General features: G+C 37.2%; 1 protein-coding gene across 3 annotated transcripts; it reads right to left on the reverse strand.

The window, feature by feature from the left end:
* Positions 1–6378: 6378 nt before the first annotated feature.
* LOC117615966 (sn1-specific diacylglycerol lipase beta) lies at positions 6379–18349 on the reverse strand. Of its 3 annotated transcripts, none has more exons than XM_034345156.1 (14): positions 17853–18349; positions 15946–16084; positions 14483–14702; positions 14264–14364; positions 11974–12095; positions 11786–11877; positions 11485–11590; positions 10803–10957; positions 10304–10428; positions 8634–8755; positions 7925–8022; positions 7534–7802; positions 7020–7392; positions 6379–6924 (listed from the first exon to the last, which is right to left on the reverse strand). In XM_034345156.1, exons 1-14 carry the CDS (start codon positions 18135–18137, stop codon positions 6819–6821), a joined length of 2313 nt encoding a protein of 770 aa, XP_034201047.1. In that variant the 5' UTR covers positions 18138–18349; the 3' UTR covers positions 6379–6818. The 3 variants fall into 3 exon arrangements, with proteins under 3 accessions (XP_034201047.1, XP_034201048.1, XP_034201046.1); XM_034345157.1 differs by having other exon boundaries at positions 7558–7802; positions 10304–10431; XM_034345155.1 differs by having other exon boundaries at positions 10304–10431.
* Between the last annotated feature and the right edge of the window lie 7520 nt (positions 18350–25869).

Consider the following 25869-nt stretch of genomic DNA (forward strand, 5'->3'; position numbering starts at 1 on the left):
TTAGCCATCATGTCTTCTTTGAATTCAGCCAACAATGCTTGACTGCTCCTGTGTACACTATGTCATCTACATAGATAGACACAATTAGAATCTCCTTATCTCCCCTCACTTTGGTATACAAGGTTGCTTCACTTAAGCTTTTCACAAAACCACATTGAGTGAAGTAGCTGTCTATCTCTCCATACCAAGCCCTTGGGGCTTGCTTCAGACCATAAAGAGCTTTATGCAGACGATAAACCTTGTCTTCTTTGCCTTTAATTACAAAACCTTCAGGCTGATTGACATAAACTTCCTCTTGCAGCACACCATTAAGGAAAGCAGATTTCACATCAAGCTGGAACAATTTCCAACCCTTTTTAGCTGCTAGAGCAATAAGTGTTCTAATGGTGTCCAATCTGGCTACAGGTGCATAAGTCTCATTATAATCCAGTCCAGGCTTCTGAGCATACCCCTTAGCCACTAATCTTGCTTTATTCTTTTGCACAGAGCCATCCAAATTCAGCTTTGTCTTGTACACCCACTTAACTCCAATCACTGGTTTTTCAGTTGGTCTATCTACCAATTCCCATGTTTCATTCTTTTCAATCATCTGCAGTTCATCTTCCATAGCCTTAAGCCAAGATTCATCCTGAGCAGCATCAGCATATTTTTCTGGTTCCATGATACACAAGTTACACTGAGCTAGAACATCATCTAGCCTTCTCCATTTTAGAGGGGTGTGATCATAAGCTTGAGTTCTCCTTTCTTCACTGCTTATATCACCTGGAGTTGATGAAGTGCTCTCTTGCATATCCAAAGTTTGAGGTGTACCAGTAGAGTTCTCATTAGAACTGTCAGATTTCAAATCCAAGTCTACTTGGTTTTCAATTGAGTATGTTGTCATAACTGAACCATTTTTGTCTGTCCAATGCCAAGCATTTTCTTCATCAAATGTCACATCCCTTGACAGTAAAAGCTTGTTAGAAACAGGATCAAAAACTCTATATCCTTTTTCACAAGTTGCATATCCCACAAACACTCCCTTTGTACTCTTAGGTTCCAGCTTGTGTCTCAATTCAGTTGGCACATGAACATAACACAGAGAACCAAACACTTTCAGATGTGCAATTCCAGGCTTCCTTCCACTATATGCTTCGAATGGAGTAATGTTGTTGAGAGCTTTGGTAGGACATCTGTTCAGCAAATAGACAGCTGTATGCACAGCTTCTGTCCATAGGAAATAAGGCATTCCCTTCTCATGTAACATTGATTTTGCCATCTCAATGACAGTTCTATTTTTCCTCTCAACTACTCCATTCTGCTGAGGAGTATAGGCCATTGTAAGCTGCCTTTGAATGCCATTAGCTTCACAGAACTCCAAAAAATCAGTAGACAGAAACTCTCCACCCCTGTCACTTCTTATGCACTGCACCTTGTGTCCAGTTTGTAATTCAGTCATGGACTTGAACTTCTTGAAACAATAGAAGGCTTCTGACTTGTTTCTCAAGAAGTATACCCAAATCATTCTTGTGAAATCATCTATAATCAGCATGAAATATCTGTTCCTTGCAACAGACTCATTTCTCATGGGACCACAGAGATCCACATGTACTAGCTCTAGTACTTTGCTTGCTCTTTGAGCTTGATCTTTTGGAAAAACATTTCTGTGCTGTTTTCCAAATTGGCACCCTTCACACACACCACTTTGTTCTTCCAATTGTGGTAAACCATGTACCATTTCTTTATCCCTTAGCTGCTTCAATCCTCCAAAATTCAGATGACCAAGTCTCTTGTGCCAAATCCATGGGGATTGAAGAAAACTAGTCTTCATTAGTAACTGTTTTTCAGCCATAAAAGAGACAGGATAGCATCTGTTACTCTTCATTTCCACCTTTGTGATGAGATAATCCATGGATGGGCTATCAAATACCCTGCACATTCCTTCTCCAAACACCAGACAGTACCCATGTTCATCCATCTGCCCAACACTTAGCAGATTTTCTTTCAATCCTGGCAGGTACATTACTTCTCTGATGTATTTCCTGCCCTTTGCTGTATCAATACGCAGTGAACCAATACCAGCTACACTCACTAGTGCACCAGTTGGCATTTGTACTCTCCCAGCTACATTAGTTCTCACATCAGCCAGTAATTCTAAATTTCCTGTCATATGATTGCTGCAGCCACTATCAATATACCATTCATTGGCTTTGATCTCAGTGGTTGAGCAATTTGCATAAAACAGGTTTCCTGTTACCTCCATTTGATTTACACAATTAGCCTTCTGCACATTTTTGCTCACTGTACAGTCTCTAGCAAGATGTCCAAATCTGTCACAGTTATAGCATTTTGGTTTTCCCTTATACCTGCACTCACCAAAGTGATGCTTTGAACACACCTTGCATTGAGGCTTTGTGTTTTCCTGATTTGAGAACTGAGTTGAAGTGTGGTTCTGTGCAGAATAATTATTCTGCTGTGACTTGTCTTTTGCCTCCCATGACTTCCCTTTAGAATTCCAGCTTTTCTGTGACTTAGATGAACCAGATTGAGAAGTGTTTTTATTCTGACCCTTTGCATTCACAGTGAATGAGGCAAATGCCTTCTCAGCTGTATCAACACTATGCATTTCAAGCCTTTGCTCCTGACTCTTCAAAATTGCAATTACTTCCTGCAAATCCACAGTTTCTAGTGTCTTTGTGTTTTCAATCACAATGCATATAGGGTCATACTTCTTACTTAGACTAATTAACACCTTCTGAACCTGCCTCTCGTTTGACAGAACTTCACCAAATGTTTTCATTTGGTTAATCAATTCAGTTAGTCTAGTAAGATATTCAGATAAGGTTTCACTATCACGCATCCTAGTGTATTCAAATTCACGTCTAAGATTTTGAAGCTTTACCGATCTAACATGCTCTCCACCATGATATTCTGAATATAGCAGATTCCAAGCCATCTTTGCAGAGTCAGCATTTGCAATTCTGGGAAAAATCTGATCAGAAACAGCATTTTGAATGATACCTAAAGCCTTCGCATCCTTCATGAGAATAGCAGCTGTTTTCTCATCAATTTCTTCTTCTGAACCATCCTCAGATTCCTTCTTCGTTTGTGAATCTGGGATTAAAAAACCCTTCTCTACCAAACCCCATAAACCATATGATATGAATATGGTTACCATCTTAATCCTCCAAAATTCATAGTTCTCACCTGAGAAAATGGGGATTCTAGCCTCTGAACTTCCAGATCCAGCCATTACGAATTTCAAATTCACTTGAAACAAGATGTTTTCAGATTCAACCCTTGATCGAGCTCAGTCAGCTTCGTGAGCTTAGAATGAGCTCACCTCGATCGATTTTCTTCACAGAACAACGCCCAGCTTTTTGATAATCAAACCTGGCTCTGAGGCCATGTTAGAGTTTTAGGATCTGTGTATGAGATTTTGTGAGAAGAGAGAAGAGAATGTAAGAAAACTTGACGAAATCCAAGACTGCTCTGCTATACGTGTAGCAGAGAGAACATTCTCATTAGCTCAGTTTTTCAGTACTACTACACACTCTTGGTGTGAGAAGAATATAACCGTTATGCACAGTACCAGCTGGATGCATTTTATCAAAGCAATCTCAGCCATTCACTATCTAACCAATCAAGCTATGACACCTGGACTAAGTATAAAGAAATACAAATAAGCAGAAAACAAAACTCTTAATCCTGAAATCAACTCAAGCACTTATAATTCAACAATCGGTCACAACCAACTTCAAACAGCTTACAACAATGATTCACGAGATTTTCACCTAACAATTCCAGCTAGGTTTTCACCAGTGGTCTTAAGATTACTCTACCACACACGTATGTTGGTATGATTTTCAGTTGATGGTGAATCCAGCTAGTTGGTCCAAATTGTCAACTCTTCCACTCGAATCCAGTCTTTATTGCTTTCTCTGTTTTTTTCCAGCTTTTCATCTTCTTTGATATTTCCAGCGAAACTACGGCTACAAGTCAAAATAATTATTCAAGTAGTTAAAACAACCACTAATAATTTTGGTCATAAACTTGACTCAAGTAATTATTCCAATATTACGAGCCAAATTATGGCTATTTGGATGATCAAAGTTATTTTAAAATGGCCAAAAAGAGCCAATTATGGTTGCAGCCTGTACGGCATAAGCTATACACTTCTTTGAACATCTCTTCATGGGCTTTGGATATCTAGCATCATTAGAAGATTGTACTGTGGTTTAATTATGTAGCAGCACCAGCAGGTAATTCCTAATCAATCAGAGAGTGTGTGATATATGTGCTCTGAGATTCACATATGGACTCCTTTGTGAACACTTTGATATATGCTCCTTTTCCTTGGGAGTTTGTTTTCTGTGGTTGAACTAACATGGCTAGAGCGTGACCACCGTCACAAAGCTGCGTGATATTAGCTGTTGTTACTCTTTCCATGCATTAATTAGTGGATTTAGTTTTTTCTTTTTCAAATTTCTCGTCTTTTCTTTGACACATTAATTCAAATCACGTGCATATGCGTCCGTGTTCGTGTGTCACGTTATAAAGATTGACCATTTCCATGCTTTCTCTCAGAAATAAGGCAATGTCCTGCCTTAGTATTGTTTTCAAGTACAAGCCTCGAATTCGAGTGGCTTGTCTTTCTCCTGTCACCATCCAACATGAAACCTCTGTAATGTATGTATGCAGTGTTGGATTTCTTTATATGCGTGTTCATGATTTTTCACATAATCTGAAATACTTAAAGACATACCTGACACCATCTTTCTTGAGTACACGACATCTAAACTCATTCAACCGCAGCAGCAACAATCCCAGCAAGAACAGGAACGACTCAAGACTTCTGTTCTCACTCAGAATACTTAAAGACATATAGGCTAGGTCAAGTCGTCTCTACTCATCACCAAAGGCCAACTTGACTAATCTTCCAAGCCCACCGAGCAACGGTTCACGCAAAAGGAAATAAATAGGACCCTTTAATAGGCTTCAAAACTTTTTCTTATTCCACAAGTTTTTGGACCTCAAGGTATAACCTAATTTAAACTCTTATCAAAACCTGATATAACTTAGTATCTAGTGCACCGATCTAACTAGAAAACATAACATGCAGTCGTTTGGATTCATTAAATTTTACCAAGCCATTCAGGGTAAGCACAAACTAAAAAGATGGCGAGTGAGGAAGAGAGCGTCATGAAGGAGCCATTGGACATGGCCACCAACAATTTCTTACAAAGACAAGAGTTGAAAAAAGAAACGTGAGAATGAGATCATATGCTGGCAATTGGCATATATAATCCTATCCCCCTCCCTAACAGCCCCTTCTTCCTCGTCCCCTGCATTTCTCCAAAGCATGTATTAAAAGGAGAGAAATTTCACAGATCAATATTAGAGTTTAATTTTTAATTTTAATTTTTATTATGTGTGGGAATGTTTGTCTTTGATCTAATTCATTCTCTCGAGTGCTACTAAATTCTGTTACTACACACATTATTTATCCTAGAGAATTGCATACTGAGTTTGAGTGTTCTTGATAATTGCTTCACTTTTCAAACAACACTTCTTTTACTACCAAACCCATAAATCTTTGTTTGAATTGTGTTCTGGTTGGCAAAGAGATTGCAAAATCACCCTCTTGCATTTTTGTTACAACAAGTAATTAGTAATCATAGCCTCTCACATTCTTTCATGGTTAGTAAAATACGGAATGGGAAAAATACGAATAAAATACGTACGTGTTTTATTCTCCAAAATTTTGACAAATTACAATTGAAATGTTTGGCCACTATATAATATTTTAATATAATATATTTATTATTTTTTAATATATATTATTTTTATTCAATAATATGTGAAAATTATGTGTATAATACGTGAATTGTGTGTGTTATGAAAAATTTTGTAAAAAAACACTTATTAAACATGAAAAATACGTACGTACGTGTGTATTGTACGTTTGCTTTTTTAAAAGCGTGTATTTTACTGAGTCTTTAAGACATGTATAGAAAACAGATGTATTATTGAAAAATACATACATACGTGTATAATATGAATATTAAACGTGAAAATGCTAAATTCATGTATAATACGAGGACTACAGGCGATATTACAAATTACAAATGACAAAGCATGTGAGAGATATCCAACAAATGACAAAGCATACCCCTGCCTGCTTCAATCCCGTGCTGTTTTACGTACACTTTTATTCCTTCCAAGGGGATAATAATCACATCTCCTGGCTTACACTGCAATTAAAATCACTGTCAAACGAGCCCATAATTGATGTTAGAGATTCTTTTTGGCACATTAAATAATGACAATGTAATAAAGTGCACTTGTTAGAAGATTGTAGACATATTCTATCATCACAAAAAGTAGCAAAGCATATGCTGAGATGAAACAGTGCATTATCATTAATGTAACAAAACTGAAAATACTGGGATCACATTTTATAAACAGTACACCTCCTGTGCCATTAAGCTGTTAAACTAGCAGCTTAATGACAAAGACCCAGGAAAGAATTGAGTTTGTGCAGCCGAAGTCTAAATCAAGCTGCTTCGAACGGCAAAATATTTATCTGAAATCATATACCATCACAAGATTTTGAAGATGAAGCTAGAATTACACACATAAGAAATCTTAATGGATAACATGCTATTTTCCGAGTACCATTGAGATGGGTCATGAACAGCAGTTCACATATATAATTCTGATGACACGCAGCCTTGTGATGGTGGTCAAGCTATAGCCACGTTAGTTCCACCACAGAAAAAAAGGGAGCATATACTAGTTCACACAGGAATCCATATGTGAATCTCAGCGTACATATATCACACACTCTCAGGTTGATTAGGAACAAGCTGGGAGTTTCGAACTTGCAAACTTTGGACCTGGGATCCTTGAGCTTGCAATAACTGTTTCATTGCATCGTGACATCTAAAAAAAAGAGTCAAACAAGAACATAAGACAACTTCTTGGCCAATTAGAAGTCAAAGAGGAAGAATAATCGAAGGGCAACTGTATTTTGATACCTCCAAGGAAGATGGTCGAGAAACATTGATGGTGACACAATAATATCTTTGAAGCTTTCTCTGTTTGCAATATAAGCCTTATGACATTGCGTCATCTCTTGGACTGCGCAGCCTCTACACTGAGGCATATCGAAGCTTCTTGGCTGCGGTACTATATGAATCACAAGCCCTGGCAGATACATCTCTGGGGGATCCCTAGATGTCAAACTTTCCGATCTTGGGACACTTTCCATAAATTGAGACACAGGGTCATGATTTGAAATGACATCATTGGAAAAGGGGTTGGTGAATTCATCATGATCACTTTGAATAACTCTGTCCTCCATGTCAGCATCATCCCACAAGATTAAATCTTGATCCTCATCATTGCACACTGCAATAGAAAAGGAATATCTGTGAAGATCCTTCGGCCACTGTGTCACAACCCTCACACACCCATGATGATATGATAGTAGAAGTCATGATGGGCGTTTTCAGCCAACATTTAACTTCAGGAAACTAAAAAAGTGGCTACCTTTAATATTAACCCGATACTCACTCTCATAGATGTGATCGTTTAGTTTTTCTTCTGTGATTGCCCTAGAAGTGACATCTGAAGCTGAATCCTTTACCTCGGTCCCATTTTGCTGGTACTTGCTTACATGGAGAAAATGGCGTGCAAGCCTTAGTATCATAGCTGTATCAGTTTCTGAATCTTGTGACATTGCTGTAATTGCAGCTGCTCGAAGCCGCATGATTGATCCAACTGATAGGCGAGAGGAGAATTCATTGTTGTATACAATGCTGCAGAGAGGTCAAGCACTTCAGATGTACATAGTAAAAAAGATAAAAATATGAAAACAAGTTACAGTTTTTGTTTTTCTTCTTTCTAAACTATCAGTAGCGTGAGTGACAAGCACAATTACCTTGTAACAAATTCAGAACATGCATTTGCTACAACCGAGTCCACACATGGAAGGGCCCCATATGTATAGACATGCAAATTTGGGTATCGGTGGTATAGCTACACACAAATATATGGAGAATAAAAATGAAGAAAGTACCTTCATCAAAATCAAAATGGATAAAATTGAAAATTAAACAAGCAAAACAAAAATGATTGGTATAGATACTCTAATTGCATCAGCTTGTGTATTTTTCTCAGTTTATGTGAGCTTCCATCAACCTTGAGGGAAAGGGGTCCTTGATCAAAATTAGGTGTAAATTTCCACATAACTTCGAGTGATCAGGAGATTCCATTAAAAGAAGAATTTTCAGAAGGAATACAAGAATGGTAGATAATCTATAATCTACTCATAAGTTTTTATTAATTTTATACCCATTACATACTGATGCTCATATAGCAATCATGAACGAAGGCAAAAAATCACAAGTTAATACAACTCAATAAAACCAAATTTCCTAGATGAGAGCTAGAAGTGCATAAAATATATTGAAACACATGGTCAGATTACTAATTGCAAATTCTGTCTGCAAGTGAAATTCACAAGACAAACATGATTACATGCCAACACTTGTAATTACAGCTTACGTACATGTATTTTCAAATCCTTCAACCATGAACTAGAAAGTATATCAAACAATCACATTACTTTCAAGTAAGAAATTCCATACTCTGAGTCCAATCAATGTGGCAATCGCACCTCCTAGGGAATGCCCCACTATGCGAATGCTATACCCCTCACACTCGCATCCAACTCCCAGCAAAGAAGAAAGAAGGCCATTTGAACCAGATTCTGCAACTCCAACATTTCGGTGGTAAGTGAGTGTATCTTTTGCCCTAATTCAATTTACAGAAACTCCTGAACAATGAAGCACATATTCTTTGAACACTTAAGATATGGATATGTATTCAATAGTTCAAATAAGTATCAGTCCACTTTTAGGAACTTTGACTTTCAGAGACGGCAAGGACATGTGACTGAGACTGTGGAATTGGGTTATTTTGTAAATGCTTTAAGAATACCGGAACTGTTTGTAATTTTTAGAACATAAAGGTCAATATGAAAAGAAAAACAACACAAATAGAAGAAGAAGAGCCGGAAAGTAAAAGCTCTTTTTTACTTGCTGCAACAAATAGTAACAGAGGAGCTCGGATTTTTGTGGTTGTATCCCAGAGAAGAAGAGAAGGGCAGCAAAAAAAATAGTGTATGTAAATATACACCAAGGATCAACTGTGGACGTCTGCAAACTATGAAAACTGCAGCTGTCCAACATCCTATCTGCAGTCCAATGATCGGAATCATCTATGTTCTAGGTCATCTTTTATGGATCATTTCTGCAAAAGATCAGTCAAATAAAAAATCATGTAGCCATTTGATTGCCATCATCATCAATAATATTTTATCCCACAAACTGTATTTGTCTGCATACTATTGATGATCAAACGGTTTTTGACTAATTCTTTTGCATGGATAATCCTTTAGGACGGACCTAGATGGATGGTTTCAATCATTGAACTGCAGTGGGACGTGTCCAGGATAGTGGAAATTCGCACTTGTCAAAGTCTAAGAATGTCCACTCTTGCACCTTCTTGAAATAAAAAATTTATAACATTTTATTTCATATCCAAGCTTGTGGAGAGTTATTCTATCATTGTATGCTACAGTCTCTTTATCATGTATCCTGTATCCTGTATCGGCACCGGTGGAACATAGTTCCTAAAAAGTTTAAGGAGAAAGATTAAAATAAAATGTTACAAGGTTTTACATAGGGTAAGTTCTCTTGTCAGACTTTTATTGCCAGACAAATGCTTATGTTTCCAGACTGAATGTGGACCACAGAAACAAGGAAGAGTCTACCTAACCAATGGTCTAGAACATTTATCTGTTTATATACATATGTGATAAATATATCTTTAAACTTCAGTTTTTTTTGGCACACAAAAGATCCAATCTACATAACTAGTGACAATTAAAAATTCTAGTATGTCATAATAAAAGCTGATTAGAGATGAAATTGTTTAGAGCTTATTGTGGTCAAGTCTATCAGGAAACTTCTTATCCCACTGCTCCAGTTGATACTTATATCATTATTTTTTTTATTTTATCAAACATACAAGTAATTAATTTAAGACACAAATACATTATGCTGTAAGACAAAAGAATAAAGAACTCCAAGACAACATTCTTAAAGGGGTAAATTAATGTCAAATCAATAAAGGATAATAGAAGTTGGATGTGAGTATACCAAAACAGATTCCAAAGGAATCTGTTAGGACGGATCAGCATCACAGAGACCAACGAGTTTGAAGGAGAGAGACAACAAAAAAGTCATCTATTTACCATCATCTCTAGGACTAACTTCAATTTGCATGAAGAGATCCCTTGCAGCCTCAACAATACCAGAGTGCCCATGGTGCGGGAAAGATGAAATCACGGATTGTCTCACTTCAGCATCAATATTAGGGCTACTGCAAACAAAACAAAAAATAAATGAAAATCTGAGTGCCAAATACAAATACAGTGCCTATGGTGTGGGAAAAATGCAGTAAACACAAGTTAGTGGTATAAATGGACAAAACCAGAGGTCCACAACCAGGGAAACGTTATTGCTTCATTAGTTTCATCTACATCTTTTATTTTTCTCCTTTCTTCATTTATTCAAATTTTTTTTTTTTTTTTCCATCTACAGACTTTTCACCACTGTAGTTTACAGTTTAAAGTCAATCATAACGTTTTGAGACTGTAGTAAGGAGCAAATTATCAGACCACAAACACACATAAACATAACCACACAGATACACAGAGAGAGAGAGAGAGAGAGAGAGAGAGGAAGACATACTTTATCAATCCATCCAAGTCTTCTACAGAAAGAGCACATTCCCTACATAAACTGTCAGTTATTAGATCTTCTGGGGTCTCAGTTCCCCGAACAGCAATCACCACAGATCTTAGATGATGCAGAACAAGAACAAAGTATGCAGCTTTACACTTTGCCTGAGACAGAAAACATATATAAAAGATTCTTAGAATATAAGCATGCTCTATCTCCTACAATCCTTCATTTGAAGTTCATAATGAAGGAACATTCTTTGCATGGAACTCACTATTAATATTTTCTTTAGAAAAGACTAGGCATTTTATAATTTTGAACTATGTTTCCTTAGCATGTGATATTTTGTCTCTGTCAAGAGGCATATGGGGCCACATTGGTATGAAATGGTTGTTACTGCATAGGATTGGTTGGAACTTGGAAGAACCATAAAACTCACTGCATATGATGCATTTTAAAGTATTTGAAATAACTAGACATAATAAATAAATAAAATGTAGGTTTAAAACGATTCAATGTATAAGTGTATCAATCAAATAAACACACACACACACACACACAACACTAAAACAGATCCAACGGTTGAGCGCCCCATCCCTCAAATAACACTATTTGAGAGAACCCTCAACTGAAGAGGACTGTTGGAGTGTTGTGAGGCATTAGAGTAAGCAATGCTATCAGGATAACTCACCTGGTTAACACGCCCTTTCCTAAGCACCTCGGGGGATAGTTTAACATATTTTAGAAAAGCTGCTGCATGACCTCGCAACCAATTATCACCATCAAGTACGGGTCGCCTACGAAGGAAGAGGAAAAATAATTACCAAATATGGCAGTAAATGTCTACAACATTGCAAAAACAAATATTTATTTTAAAAAAGAAAAGAAATTGTGATTAACTCAAGTTTAACAATGTCTATAATTATATTAGCCAAAAAACGCAGCATACATTATTACATGTGCATGAGTAAGATACCCGATGGATTAATGACCTGTTACGAGCCCATGGGGTCAAAATCCCTTGCCTATTGAGCCACACACAAGGAAATAAGAAAGGATTTCTTCCAAAATCAAGCAATGGACCCTGCAGGATGCAGTGCTTATAAATATAAAAAGTGAATAATAAAGTCAAAAAAAAGAAAAAGAAATGTGTACTTAAGAAAATACTTTGTCATAATACCGTGTAGGCAGCTTCTGCAAACTTATGAAGATCTGCAGCCTCCCTGATCTTTTCTTCAGGTGTCTCCATGCACTCTTCAAAGGATTTTGGTGACTGCCCCTGGTTGCGCAAAAGGGCTAGACCTGTACACACAGTGTCATGCATGCAAAACAAGAGACATGAAGGATGAAACTGGGAACGAGTAACTTCGGGTATAAATCAACTATGGATGCATTAACAAGTGAAACTATGATGTAAATAAAGGTAACAACAGCTTGATGATAGAGTTATTGCAAGTCCTGGACAACCAAGTCTAACTACTTTATCTTCTACTAGGCTGATGAGATACCTACAAAAGCCACTAATGGTTCAACAAACATCTTACTGCTCTCCCAACTGTACCGTGTTAAAGCTGCAATTAAGCTGCAGAACACCAATGAAGCCAGAGACCTTAATTATACTAGCAGATTAAAGAGCTGAGCAACTCCAAATATTATCTTTGGCTCCCTAAACACTACAAAAGAGAAATGCCAAAACTGAAAGTCAATGGCTTGCTCTAAACTCTACTCTAATGGCTTGCTAGCTACTTTAACAGTTGTTGTGCAATGTAACTTTTTGCTGGATTATGGGTGTTGCACTATACATTGCACAACTTGATGCCAGCAGATAAACTCAATAGTATCAATGACTGGCTTGTCTTGTAGTCTAGGTAGGCCATACGCTCTTTTTTCATATATTGGTATCTTGACCTGCACAATCTTGTTGCTTGCACGGACATTAAAAGTATAACTACAAAGGATTGCACCCATGTTTAACAACTTATAACATTTGCCACAACCATTAACTCTTCGACCATGAATATAGTCATATGCCTCTTAACATAAATTAGATGTAATAGAAATATAAGATATAGATAATACTCCAACATCGTTTATTTACATAATTTATTTTCACTGTCTTAAATAAAGGTCATATTTTTCATTATCTCCTCATTGGTGTGTACTGTGCAAATCCACAAGTGAAACAAATAGAAGAAATTTTGTGATGGAGAGGAAAGGTGGACTCATTGTGGGACATGATTAAATTCTTTGCTTCTCTCTGGGCTTCTTCGTCTAAATGGTTTAAGGATGTTCCTTTTAGTTTAATTATTTTGGATTGATTTTTTTTTTTTCTGGTCTAACAGTGTGAGTTTGATCTGTCCTTAGGCTGGTCTAGTGGTTCTTTGTTGTCCTTGTTTTCAGTTCCTGATGGACTTCTCTTACACATTGCTTTGTAGTTTGTACTATATCTGTTTTTAATAAAGTTTATTGGTTCCAATTAAAAATCAGAACATGCATCATGCTTGTGTTATCAACTGATCCCAGCTTAAGATCTGAACGAAGAAATTATGACCTATACACTTTTGGCCTGTGTTGTTTGAGGCCTCTAGTAATGTAATACTTCTATGTAAAAACAAAACCACAAGACTTTTAGTTCCAGGTCATTATCAAATTGCATTGGCTTAAAATAGCATAAACCAATTACTCTCTCCCTCCAGAGATCTGCCTTGTTTTTAACCCACGGGAAAAAATCCAAGGAATATGTATTTATGAGACAGGAAAATTATCATAATGTGAAAAGAAAACGCTTTACATCCTGGTAAGGTATCTTGATGTGAAAAAGTAAATTGTGTTGCATTTGGATAATGTATATGTTTCCCAAATACATTAATTATTTTTCTTCTGCACAATATTATATTCATCACTGGTCTTGTTTAATAGATATTTGGCAAATGTTCTCCCAAAATAGAAAACTTCATGTAAAACAGACAAGTAGCATGAAAGTCACGGTACTTTTAACTTTGAGAAAATGTTACTCAACAGGAACATTTAACAAAAATATATGCATATACATATACAGTCCATCCATAGAAACAGGTAAACAAATCAGTGCATGAGGGACCCAATTCAAAGGTGAAAAATAATTGTGCTTAGTCTAATCTTATGGTTTCGGGACTTGGATTAAAGATTTCTAAAATTTCTCACGTTATAGTTCTGAAAATTCTCTTTTAATCTGTTCCACTGTTTGATTCTGTGCATTGAGTGGCATGTATATGGTAGCACTTGGAAGCCACTGAAAATCAAGAAAATTCTAACTCAAAATTTAGCTAAATTAATACGAAATAAGCATTAGAATAATCCCCAGATTATACTCTCGCAGTGTGAACATTGGAGACACAAAATCACAAAATGTATGCATGCATAACTAGAAAATGTCAGGTACAAACAACTTGGTCATTCACAGTATGAAACTTCACAAGTTCAGACAAAACCTGCCATGAGTTCCAGATGTCCTGTGCCGGCTGCACGATAGGCAACAAGATCACCTAGTAATCGAGCTACTAAGAAAACCTCATCTTCTTCCAATACACTCCTGGATAAATAAGATGAGACCAGAAAAATTAAAAAGTATAAATAGATATATATAACGATATGCATGTCACTGTCCTTGTGTTCTGTATCCTGTACGTAAACCAAAATGCAGGACCTACAAGTATTTGACTCGCCCCATACAGCACAAAGCCTCACGAATGCCATGATCAAATACCTCCCGGTAATGAGCCTTCCATGCATCATCTTGGGTTGCATAAAATGATCTCCATTTTAAAATATCAGTTCCTGTAAAACACTGTAGCAATGCCGCAAAACACACCGTGATTACAAAAAAGCCCATTAAATGTTTCTTCCATGGAATATTGCTCGAAGCCGTCCCTGCATTACAAGCATTGCCACACTTGTGATATTTCACATGAAATCAGATTCCTATCACTTTAACATTGCCCATATGGTAAAAGGCAAGAAGACTTTATGACTTTGTGTATTTTCTAAGTTCATGCATTGTGTTCATCTCTCATCATACCATGCAAAGTAAAACACAAAAAGTTTAAAAATTAAGAACCCCATCTCACATTTAAATTCTTTCGTCATCACTCCCATTGCTCTTATTGTCATAGCATTTAAAATGATACGGCTTCTACTGCTGGTTCATCAAGTGAAAGATTTGCAATTTCCTACATGGTTTCTTCATATATCTTGACTGTAACAATGGCATGTTAGTGAAGTATCCTAAGTTCAAAGATGCCACAAGCGATACGCATTTAGAGTTTCAGATACCCATCGATTAATATCTGTGTAGTGGGAGTATCAGCATCCAATACTCTGTACTTGTGAAGGTTTTTGAGGAATATCACAGGAATGGACCCAATCGCTTTCTATGGTCATTTTCAGAAACTTTACATACATGCTTTGATGTAACAGTGCTTTGAGGGGTAAGATTCATTATGTTCTCCCTGACTAGGGGTATTCTTATAAATTTCTTTTATTTAATAAAATATCCTCATACTGTTGATGCTGACCAATAATATATATGTTTTTCTCTACACCACAGTCAGCCACCCTCGTCATTACAGTTGCAACATACAGAAAGTAATTCTATAGCCCTAAATATTTTTACCCAAATCCATGATGCAAACAACCAATATATTTCTGTTTTATTTTCTCTTTAAACTAATTTTTTCCTCTCTTAAGCGTATAAACTCTGCAACAATGTATTAGGTCTGATTTAAAGAAACTAATGGTTTATGTCCAGATCAATACAACCAACCATTAGGAAAACAAGGTGATGTTTGCAAAGAATAAAAAAAGAGCTGAGGTCAAAGACAAATTACTGATTAGGGAGAAATTTGCTAAACAAAGAAAAAGTGACCACCTAGGAGCACATAGTTAAGGTGTATTCTCATTTTGTCAAGAATAACTGTATACGAAATAAACTGCAATATAATGTATGATTTTGTTTGGGCAAAAGGCACCACATCTTCACAATGCTTATGTTATACCAATTTATTATTCTTAATTTTTTGTGTATCTCTTTAAATTGGAAATCCTTGTCATTTGACAAAAAGAAGTAAAGGGAATGTCTTAAACATGGATAAACAAAAGAAGGAACACACCTTACCTAAAATACAATGGTTTGTTGTTTCATTGTGAGACATAAAACTAGCCATATTGTACAGAAGGTAAGAAGCACCAGCAAATTGCAGAACTGTAACAACGGTAGCAAATCGAGTCCACCAAAGCCACTTTTTATACCTAACCTGTTCATTAGAAAGTACTTTTTCACTGTAAATACAAGCATTCTGATACAATAAGTTTATTACAAATTTATTGGAAAAAAAACCGCATACATAGAGAGGGAAACAGTAAAATGCAATTCATATATTGAAGTACCACAATAAAAATATGATGGCATACACAATTCACTCCCAAGGAGGCAGAAGGTGATGTAAGTTTAACATCTTTCGGAATGGGGCCCAAAAAAGTTTCACTATTACAAATTCAACCCCCATAATTACTCAAATCGTGCATATAACTTATAAACACGTAGCAGATTTGTGGTATTACAATTTATCTTTAGCTGGTTTGCAGCCCCATATTCAAATTTGCAAATTCTGAAAAAACCCCTCACAAATAGTTGTATTGTTTGTCCATCTTCCATTTTTTAATTGTTCTGTTTCTGGTGTATAAATCAAACCTACGGCAGATTTCATTCTTCGACAACTTTTGTTTTTGGTCTTAAAAAATTACCAAAAATTCTGTTACATTTGAGTTTTTGGCCATATGCCTGATTTCCAGTCACACCACATTCAGATTCATAAGGATTTTACTGGCTGAAATGCTAATATGCCTCCAGAAGAGGTTGTCAATATCATTGCACATAAAGAGGATCCAGAAAAAGAAGGTTCAAAGCATGTCCAAGTTGTTGAGACTTTTTAAATAGTTACGTGACAGCTCAATGTTCTCTCCCCCTAGTCATTATTATTCACATCTTCAGTGACATGACAGGACCATCTTTTTTTTTCTCTTCTGTTATAGGGGAGACACACAAGGACAAGGTGGGACTCAAACTCTAGCCTTGAGCTACAATCCCCCCACCAACAGATTCTCATTTAATTGCCATTCTTTGACAAAGAGAAACCCACAAAAAGTGTACTTGAAGGCATGTTCATTCATAAGAACTTGCTTCGACACAGTGATGCGAACACAAAGAACACTTCCTCCAACACAAATACTCATTATACAATAGAACTGACTTCAGCATTCACCTACCACCAATAGAAGAGTTTTCTTTTCTTTTTTAGATAAGTAACCACCAGACAAATATGAATAGGAAACTAAATTATCCTTGACATAATAATGCTTCATAGTCAATATATTAAACATAAACAAGTGAAGAAAAAGTATAATAATCCGAAATAGCACCCTTCCTAACTCACATCCCATCTAGTTTGTAAGATTTTCATAATGAAACCATCTGGTCCAAGAACCTTATTTCCATTAATTGCTACCAAAAACTCTTCCTCTTCATAATTCTGTTGGGACACTCTCTATCCTCATTAGATAGAGAACAAGGATTAGGCATGTATATATGTAAAACCCTGCTATGCAGTGACTAAATTCGTCCGACCCATATTCAACAAAACTGCTAATACTCAGTTGATAAGGTGACTAGTTCTCTTTTGGAAAATAGCATGCCAATGATAGTTTATGTATCTATCCTCCTCCTTAAGTTTCTATGTCCTTGCAACGAAGCTTTACATTGTAAATCCTTGCAAAAAAACTTCCGTACCCCATATCTTCAAAGGGAACAATCATTCTTAATCACTCAATAAACACCATATTTCTAATCATTCGCATAACACATAGTAAACAGGTGACAAAGCATGTATCAAATCTCCGACTGTATACTATCCCTTCAAGAGTAATCAGCACAACATCTCAAAATCCTTAGTTTCATTTTCTCGGCAATCAAAAAAGAATAAATAAATCAAGCATTCAATCAAAGGGGAACAAATGGTGAAGTACCCGTGTCTGGTGGCGGAAAGCAGTGTCAACGGCGGCAGGGCTAACCGCCGGGGAATGCTCAAGAATGGTCATGGCGGTGGCTTCTTGGGCGATGCCAGTGTTAACCATGATGCCAATTCTGACGGCTGCCATGAAAGAAACAACCATCAGAGGAATGAGGATGTGGCGATTACAGGAAGGAAGAGCCCAGAAGACAAAGAAGCCGCCGAGAACGAAAACCACGGCATTGGCAATGCCCAAGATTATGGCGGGCCATCTCAAGTTCTCGATATTTGAGACCCACATTGCCGCAATTCCTCTCTCTCTGTGTCTTTGATTAAAAATTGAGGGCTCAGTGTGAGGCAACGTCAGTTTGTTGGTGTTGGTGGTGGTATATGATATAGACGCGGATGGATTGGGAGGGACATTGTTTTTGTAAATTTTGTGTGTTTGGATGCCAAGAAATTGATTGTTGTTGAGCGTCTGAATTTCTGAACCGTTCGGAAGAAGGAATTGGAAAACAGAGCTGCTATTTTTACCCACATGTTCTGTTTCTCTATTCATATTATCTTCCCACCCACTCAGTAAATTTGAAAAAAACACAACCCTATCTTTTCACCCACTGTTATTCTTTAAACCCCCTTTAATTATTAATTCAAGCAAATTCTTTTTAAGTTAAAAAGGTCTGCTAACTAGTAAATTGCATCTAATGGCTGAAAAGTTGGCATATCACAATTAGATATAAATAAATAAATAATTTGCCTCATATTTAGTGTCGATTTGGCATTTACTTATTTAGGGTGATAAGTGATTTAAAAAAAAATTTGAGAAGCCCATCTCGTTTAGTAAGCTATGAGAAAATCACTTATTATTAAAAATTGTTGTGAGAGAAAGCTATAAGGGAAATCTCTAATTAGGTACTTTCATTTTCTGATTATGCAGGAATCAGTTTGGGAGAGGCGTTGGGTTTAATGATTATGTGAAAATCATTTTATAACTATGCGGAAATCAATACCAACAACACTTTTAACAAAAAGTTTACCAAATGCCAAACTGCTTTCTCTCATAAATGATTTCTCTCACAGCAAATCTGATAGTAATTATTTTCACAACACAACAATGTCAAACTAGCCTATTGTACAATGAATTCGGATTATTTGTTCTTAGTTTTTTCAAATCTTTCGTCCAAGAGCTATGAAAACCATATTAAAAACTGAGAACAAATAGTATAAATTTGACTTTCAAAACAAATAGTATAAATTTGACTTTCAAAACAAATGGTATGAATCTTTGTGTTTATAAACCACCAAAATCTCACTCTTTCTTGCTCTTTAATTTCACAAACAATTGAACTTCTCACTATTTACGGGTGATTTATATTTCTTTTAATCAAATGCCAATGATATGAAAATGAGGAAAAATCAGGCAATTGAAGAAACTTTTATTCTTTAATCAAATGCCAATGGGATGAATTAATGCTAGGATATGATTCTCTCATTTTCACGAGTTATGAACATAACTTATGTTGAAAACAAATCAGATCTTGGAATAGAGGATGGTAGAGAAGGTGCAATAATATGAGATAGGAAATTTCAAGAATCGCCCATAGTTACAAGCTGCTGGCTGTTCTCAGTTTTTTTATAAGAAGCTGAAGGTTCTGACCAAAACAAAAAATAAAATTCTCTGACCAAAACAAAAAATAAAATTGAAGGCGCATGTACTTGGAAAGCGAGAAATTTGACGTTTGATATTTGTGCTTTGGATTTTTTCAACTTTTTTAATTTTAAGGTTGAGGTAATTGTTTTGATTTTTAATCTTTTTTCTCCAAGTTCTTAGAAGTCTTTTCACAAATGGGTAAATTTGTCTTTAAAATTTTGAAAATATGGTGAGTGGGAAAATAGGATTCGTGGGTGAAAATAGCAGCACCCATTGAAAATTACATAGAATTCTAAAATGATGGAATTTAGATTTACATCATTTCTATTTCAGGCAATTAAATATTTCAGTATTTGGATTTATATATGTCGAATTTTGTAAATGACACTATGGAAATTATTTTGGTGAAAATTAAACTCGAAAATTTGATGCCCCAATTTCCACAATTTTTTCCACACATCATTAAATAAATTCCGTGCTTAAAACATAGGGTGATGATCGCCCAAAGGAAAATATCCCAAATATTTCAACTCAACACTGACTATAGGGGTCCAATTGTTCAAACCCGCTATACTGAATTTGTTCAATCGTTTGGTTCCATTTAGTCCTTGAACTTGTGCCCAATTCCATTTTAATCTTCTAAGTGTAAAAATTGCTCATGTAGATCCTTAACTCCACTTTTGTTAGCACAGTTGGTATTGCGATTGTGGGAGCAAATATTTTTGTCTCCAATTATAGCACGCCTAGTGGAAAAGAAGAATATCCTTTAAATTAATTAATTGAACCAATTTATTTGGCCAATTGATTAATTTGGGATAATATCTTAATTATAGGATATTATCTTTATTTAATCAGATATCATTAATTTAGATATTATCCTAATAAGGAGATATAATCATCATCAAATTAGGAGATTTGGATCCCAATCAAATCCCTAATGAACTCAATCTCTAAAATTTGGGGAAAGAATAAACTCCTTCCTAATAAGAGTTATATTTTCTACGAAACCCTAGCCTCCGAGGCTTCTATAAATAGATGACTTCATTCATCATTCAAGGTACATCTAAACCTACTTGGAAAACACGAGAAAACTCTCCATCTCTCTCTCCTTAGCCACTGGCGACGCCACCACAGCTGTTGGCTACACATCTCTCCTCTCTCCATATATTACATACACGGCTCTGGCCACCACACACAGCTCCGGCCACCCGATTCTCACTCTAAAGGAATTTTTGTGCTATTGTTTCACCTAAATTCAATCAAACTAACTTAGGCATCGAAGGGCCTTTGGCCAACACCCCCCGGGTGTGGTCTATTTACTCCGGTATTTTTTATAGGAATCGAGGAAGAGAAAGAAGGAAGATTGAAGGTTGAAGAATTACAAAGCGAATATTCTCCTGCGAGATTATTTGCACAAACATTTAGTGCTTACATAGAGCACAAGTTATACTCAACCAGTGCTCAAGAAATCCATTCCTCCTATTTTCCAATCCACTGAAACCTTCCAAACAACCAAGGTTGGAAGCAAGCGCACTAGGAGCAAGACCGTCGCGATGGCTCAATCCGCGATGGCTCAAAACCACTCTTCCCATGATCCCGCGATCGAAGTGGTGGCTCCACCACCTCACGCATCCATGAACCAGCATCAAAACCTTATTGTCGGACAACCCCATCGGGCCCTGCCATCGTCATACAGCCTCACAGCCCCACGACCAGTTCTACTTCGCAAGGCCCCACGGTCGGCACAACCGTGCACCCTCACGAATCCACTGTCATGCCCTTGCCGCCACACACCTTGCAACGGGATCTAGCAATCCTCGGCAACCTCATGATTAGATCTGAAGCCCACCATCACGGCATCGCCACCGAACATGGTGGAATTACACATCATGGTGGACTCACTGCCATCACCGAATTTGGCCCAATCTTGGAGCAACTTTAATCATTCCCTCCATTGCCTCAGCACTCGACGTACGCTCCTGCATACACCTCCAACGAAACCCTAGCATGCGTACAATTGGGCTCCACACAATCCTCTCATCCTAGTGCACGAAGTCAAGTAGACTTCAATCTGAGAGTTGACCAACTAACTTAGAGAATGGACGACCAAAACGACTTTGTGAGGTAGTTCCTCAACCAAATAAACTTGGCTCAAAACCTTGACCTTGGACAATAGAGCGAAGAGAGAATGTTGGACGAACAGGTCGGGGCAATTCGATAAGTCCCAAGCAGGTCCAGTAGGAGTAAGTAGACAAGGAGAGGGACAACAACGCGATCAGCTTGCTGACATGTCAGAGAAAACAAAGTCTTCCATCTAGATTTGAGTTCAAGGACCAACGCACATGAAAGGCTGGGAATGTGACTTGACATCCACGCCCGCTTGGGCTCGCAGAAAAATGTTCATGAAAGGCTAGGCCCTCAGTGAGATCAACCTGACGACTCTCACAATGAGGATTGTGAAGAAAGGCGCTCTACTACCCACTCCAAAGAAATAATTCCTGTCGACAAGCTATAGGGAATCCCTCGCAAGCATAGTGCACCAACACACCGCCTAGGCGGGACAACCGAGAAGGTCGACCCTTGTGAGCCAACCAAGAAGTCAACCAGAGTCGCCCAAATCGTGAAGGTCAACTACGTGACCCACAAGCCATGTGCGCATAGGATGTCGAGAAGCTTGTGAACAACCGGCTTCGAGATTTGAAGATCAGAGAAGGTTTCGAAAATGCTCTGCGCAGGGTGGACCAAGCAAATTCCTCACCATTCACCGTCAAAATTGAGCAGGTTGCTCCCCTAAGAGCATTTCCACCAGTTAGCCCATTGCCATGGCAAGGGGGGCCCTAGGGCAGCTACTATTCACGTGAATAGTGGCTGCCCTAGCCCCCTCCAGCAAAGTGTGTTTCCAGCAGTTTAGGCTTGCCATGGCAAATACTATTCATTTTTTAAAATTTTTTTCACAACTTTGTTTACTTAAACAATTAATTTGGATAATATTTTCGGATAAGATTTTTGGGTTCCTACGTGTCAATATTATTCATATCGGATAAGATTTTCGGTTTTAAATTTCAGATAAATTTCAAATTTCAGATACATTTTAAAATTCAAAATTCAAATAAATTCAAAATGTCAAATTTCAGATACATTTCGAAATTCAAATTTCAGATAAATTTCAAATTTCAAAATTCATTTGAATTTCAAATTTCAGATAAGATTTTCACCCTTCAAGATTGCGCCGTGTGTCATATCTATCTGTGCACATTTTTCTATAAAACCAGAGGTTCAGCTCATACCTCCCACACCAGTTCTTCTCTACATTTTCATTTCTCATATTTTAAATTTCATTCTCCATTCTCAATGGCAGACATGCAAGAGGTTTTGGAGAGACAAGAGCGAGAAACTAGAGAAAGAATGCGTAGACGAGCTGCAAGCAAAAGGGCGCAGAGAGAACTAGATGAGCAACTTGGCATAGCAGTTGCTTTGCTGGAGGAAGAAAACCAGGTCGCCGTGGTTCACGAGAAGGCCGTCGCCCAAATGTGGACAGACATAGACATTCTCGGGGTAAGAATCTTATGGAAGATTATTTTATCCCACAATCTCTGTACTCTGATGTTCATTTTCGAGGGAGATATAGAATGCAACCCCATTTGTTCAATAAAATCATGCATGATATTTGCAATTATGATGAATATTTTGTTCAAAAGAGAAATTGTGCTGGAAATTTGGGACTTCTTCCAGAGCAGAAGTTCACAGCTGTGATACGAATGTTGGCGTATGGGTCATCTGCTGATCAGGTGGATGAGATTGCTCGGATGGGGAAGTCCACTGTTTTGGAGAGCTTGGTGCGATTTTGTGATGCAGTGGAAACTCTGTACACCAGAGACTACCTCCGCAGACCTACGCCCAGGGACCTGCAACGGCTTCTCCAAAAAGCTGAGTCTCGAGGATTTCCTGGCATGATTGGTAGCATTGACTGCATGCACTGGCAGTGGAAAAATTGTCCAACTGCTTGGCAAGGGGATTACGGAAATAGAAAAGGGCAGAAAAGTATCATCCTGGAAGCAGTTGCTGGTTTTGATACATGGGTTTGGCACGCCTTCTTCGGAGTTGCCGGATCTCAAAACGATTTGAATGTCCTAGGTCAATCCCCGGTGTTCAATGATGTTTTGAGAGGTGAAGCCCCAAATATCACATATGAAATTAACAATACCATCTACCAGAACGGGTATTATCTAGCTGATGGCATATACCCGAGGTGGACAACATTTGTGAAAACAATTCCACATCCCCGATCCCATAAGCAAAAATTTTTTGCTCGCTATCAAGAGGGGTACAGAAAAGATGTTGAGAGGTGCTTTGGTATCCTTCAAGCCCGGTGGGCTATTATCAGGGGCGCGGCACGTCTATTTGACGAGGAGGTGCTTAGGAGTATAATGATGACTTGTATCATCCTCCATAACATGATTGTGGAAGATGAATATGATTACGATGCTGATGAAGTGTATGAACCAAATCCCATGGACACGGCCCTAACACGAATTTATGAAAAACCAGTGGGGCCAAATGGAGAACCAGTGCAGCATGAACCGTTGGTTAGAGACGGTAGTTTCATGCCCCGTATGATTGATCGCTACACGGAGATGCAATCGTCGTATATTCATGAACACCGTCAAGTTGACTTGATGGAGCATTTATGGGCGGTGAAAGGCAATGAAGGTGAATGAAGTGAAGTGAAGATGTTTTTTTTAATTTATTATGTTTATGTTGTATTTTTAGTTATGCTTTGTTTTTTTTATACTTTATTATTTTTAGTTGTGGGTTGTTTATTTTTTATGCTTTGGTTGTGGGTTGTTTATTTTTTATGCTTTGGTTGTGGTTTGTTTATTTTTTATGCTTTGGTTATGGTTTGTTTATTTTTTATGCTTTGGTTGTGGTTTGTTTTTTTTTTTTTTTTATGCTTTGGTTGTGGTTTGTTTTTTATGTATGGAATGTTTTGAATAAAAAGGATTTTTGTTGAATATTTTCTTTATTCACTAAAAGAAAAGCAATACAACTAATAAAATAAAATACATGAATTAAACAAAACAAAAAATACAATGAAATCAAAGGCAAGTAAACTAAGACATGAAAGGCAAGCAAACTATTTTAATGGTTTTCATCATTTAACCAATCCGTGTTGCTAGGTCCATCGTCACGAAAAAGTCTTCGTCTCATAACATCCCTTCGTTCTAGCTTCCAAAATTGTTTTGTTTCAGGGGACATATGGCTTGTATCCATGGCCATGGTTTCCCGATCTTTTTTTTCAATGTTTTGTTCGCGTACATACTCCCTTTCTTTGCGTACATACTCCCTTTCTTTTGCATATTCTAGTTGAATAGCCATATCGTGCTCTTGTTGTTTCAAGTCCATTTCAATTCTCATGGCTTGGTGCTTTGAAAGTTCCTCCAAAAATTTAGATGCATTCTTGCTAGAATTACTCCCTCTCTTCGCCTTCGCCGCCTTCCTCCCAATAGGCCTTGGCTCCTTTTCAATGGGTGAGTCTTGACTCATCGGGGAATCCATAGGTGAATCCGATGCCGGCGTCTCATGAAGTGGAGTCTCGTTCAAGACTACCGTCGGACCGGTTGGAATAATTTGGAATCTCTTACAAGTCTTCACCACCTCCCAACAATGGGTATGGTTGAAACTTTTTTTCCCTTGCCTAGTAGCACCAAACCACATTTGTGCTTGCATAATCTATAAAAAAAAATTAAATGGAAATGCAAGAAACTTTAAAAAATATTGGCAATGCAACATGTAAAAAAAAACTAATGCAAATTCAATAAATTTAAAAAAAATGCAACATGTATAAAAAAAAAAAAAAACTAGAGACATATTAACAAAATATATAAATTGCAAGAAACATTTAAATAAAAATTAATATGACATAGAAATTAATAGAAGGAAAATGACAAATAATTTACCTCACTGCTAAGGTTTTCTCCGCTTCGATGGTTGTCCATCGCTTTTGCTAAGGCATTTCTCCATTTCGCCAACTCTTTATTAAGAACTTTCCACCTACTGGATAATGCCATTTCTGTACGTGTAGAACCAATTGCCCTTTCACAAAATGCTTGATGAATTTTTTTCCACATATGAGAAAATTTAATCTCATTGCCCGTTACGGGACAATGACTAACTTGGACCCAAGCCTCACACAAGCTAACATCTTCCATCATGCTCCATGCCCCTCCATTTTCAGTAGAAGAACCCATAATATGATAGACAAAAATACAACTTGAAAGTGAAAAAATATTGAGTAGAAAGTGAATAAATATTGAGGAGAAAGTGAATAATAGTAGAAGGAGAAGAAAATGTAAGAGGATTTGGTGTTAAAAGTGAAGAGTAT

This window comes from Prunus dulcis, chromosome 1 (genome assembly GCF_902201215.1).
Source record: "Prunus dulcis chromosome 1, ALMONDv2, whole genome shotgun sequence".
In the NCBI taxonomy this organism is placed as follows: Eukaryota; Viridiplantae; Streptophyta; class Magnoliopsida; order Rosales; family Rosaceae; genus Prunus; species Prunus dulcis.

Bases quoted from the DNA above. Each gene is read 5' to 3' on its own strand.
- LOC117615966 (XM_034345155.1), bottom strand. From the start codon at position 18,137: ATGTGGGTCTCAAATATCGAGAACTTGAGATGGCCCGCCATAATCTTG. The intron at 12,096-14,263 runs GTTTTGTCTGAA...CTGTGTGTACAG, and splicing joins ACATCTGGAACTCATGGCAG to GTCTAGCCCTTTTGCGCAAC. The intron at 11,878-11,973 runs GTATTATGACAA...TGCATCCTGCAG, and splicing joins TTGCAGAAGCTGCCTACACG to GGTCCATTGCTTGATTTTGG.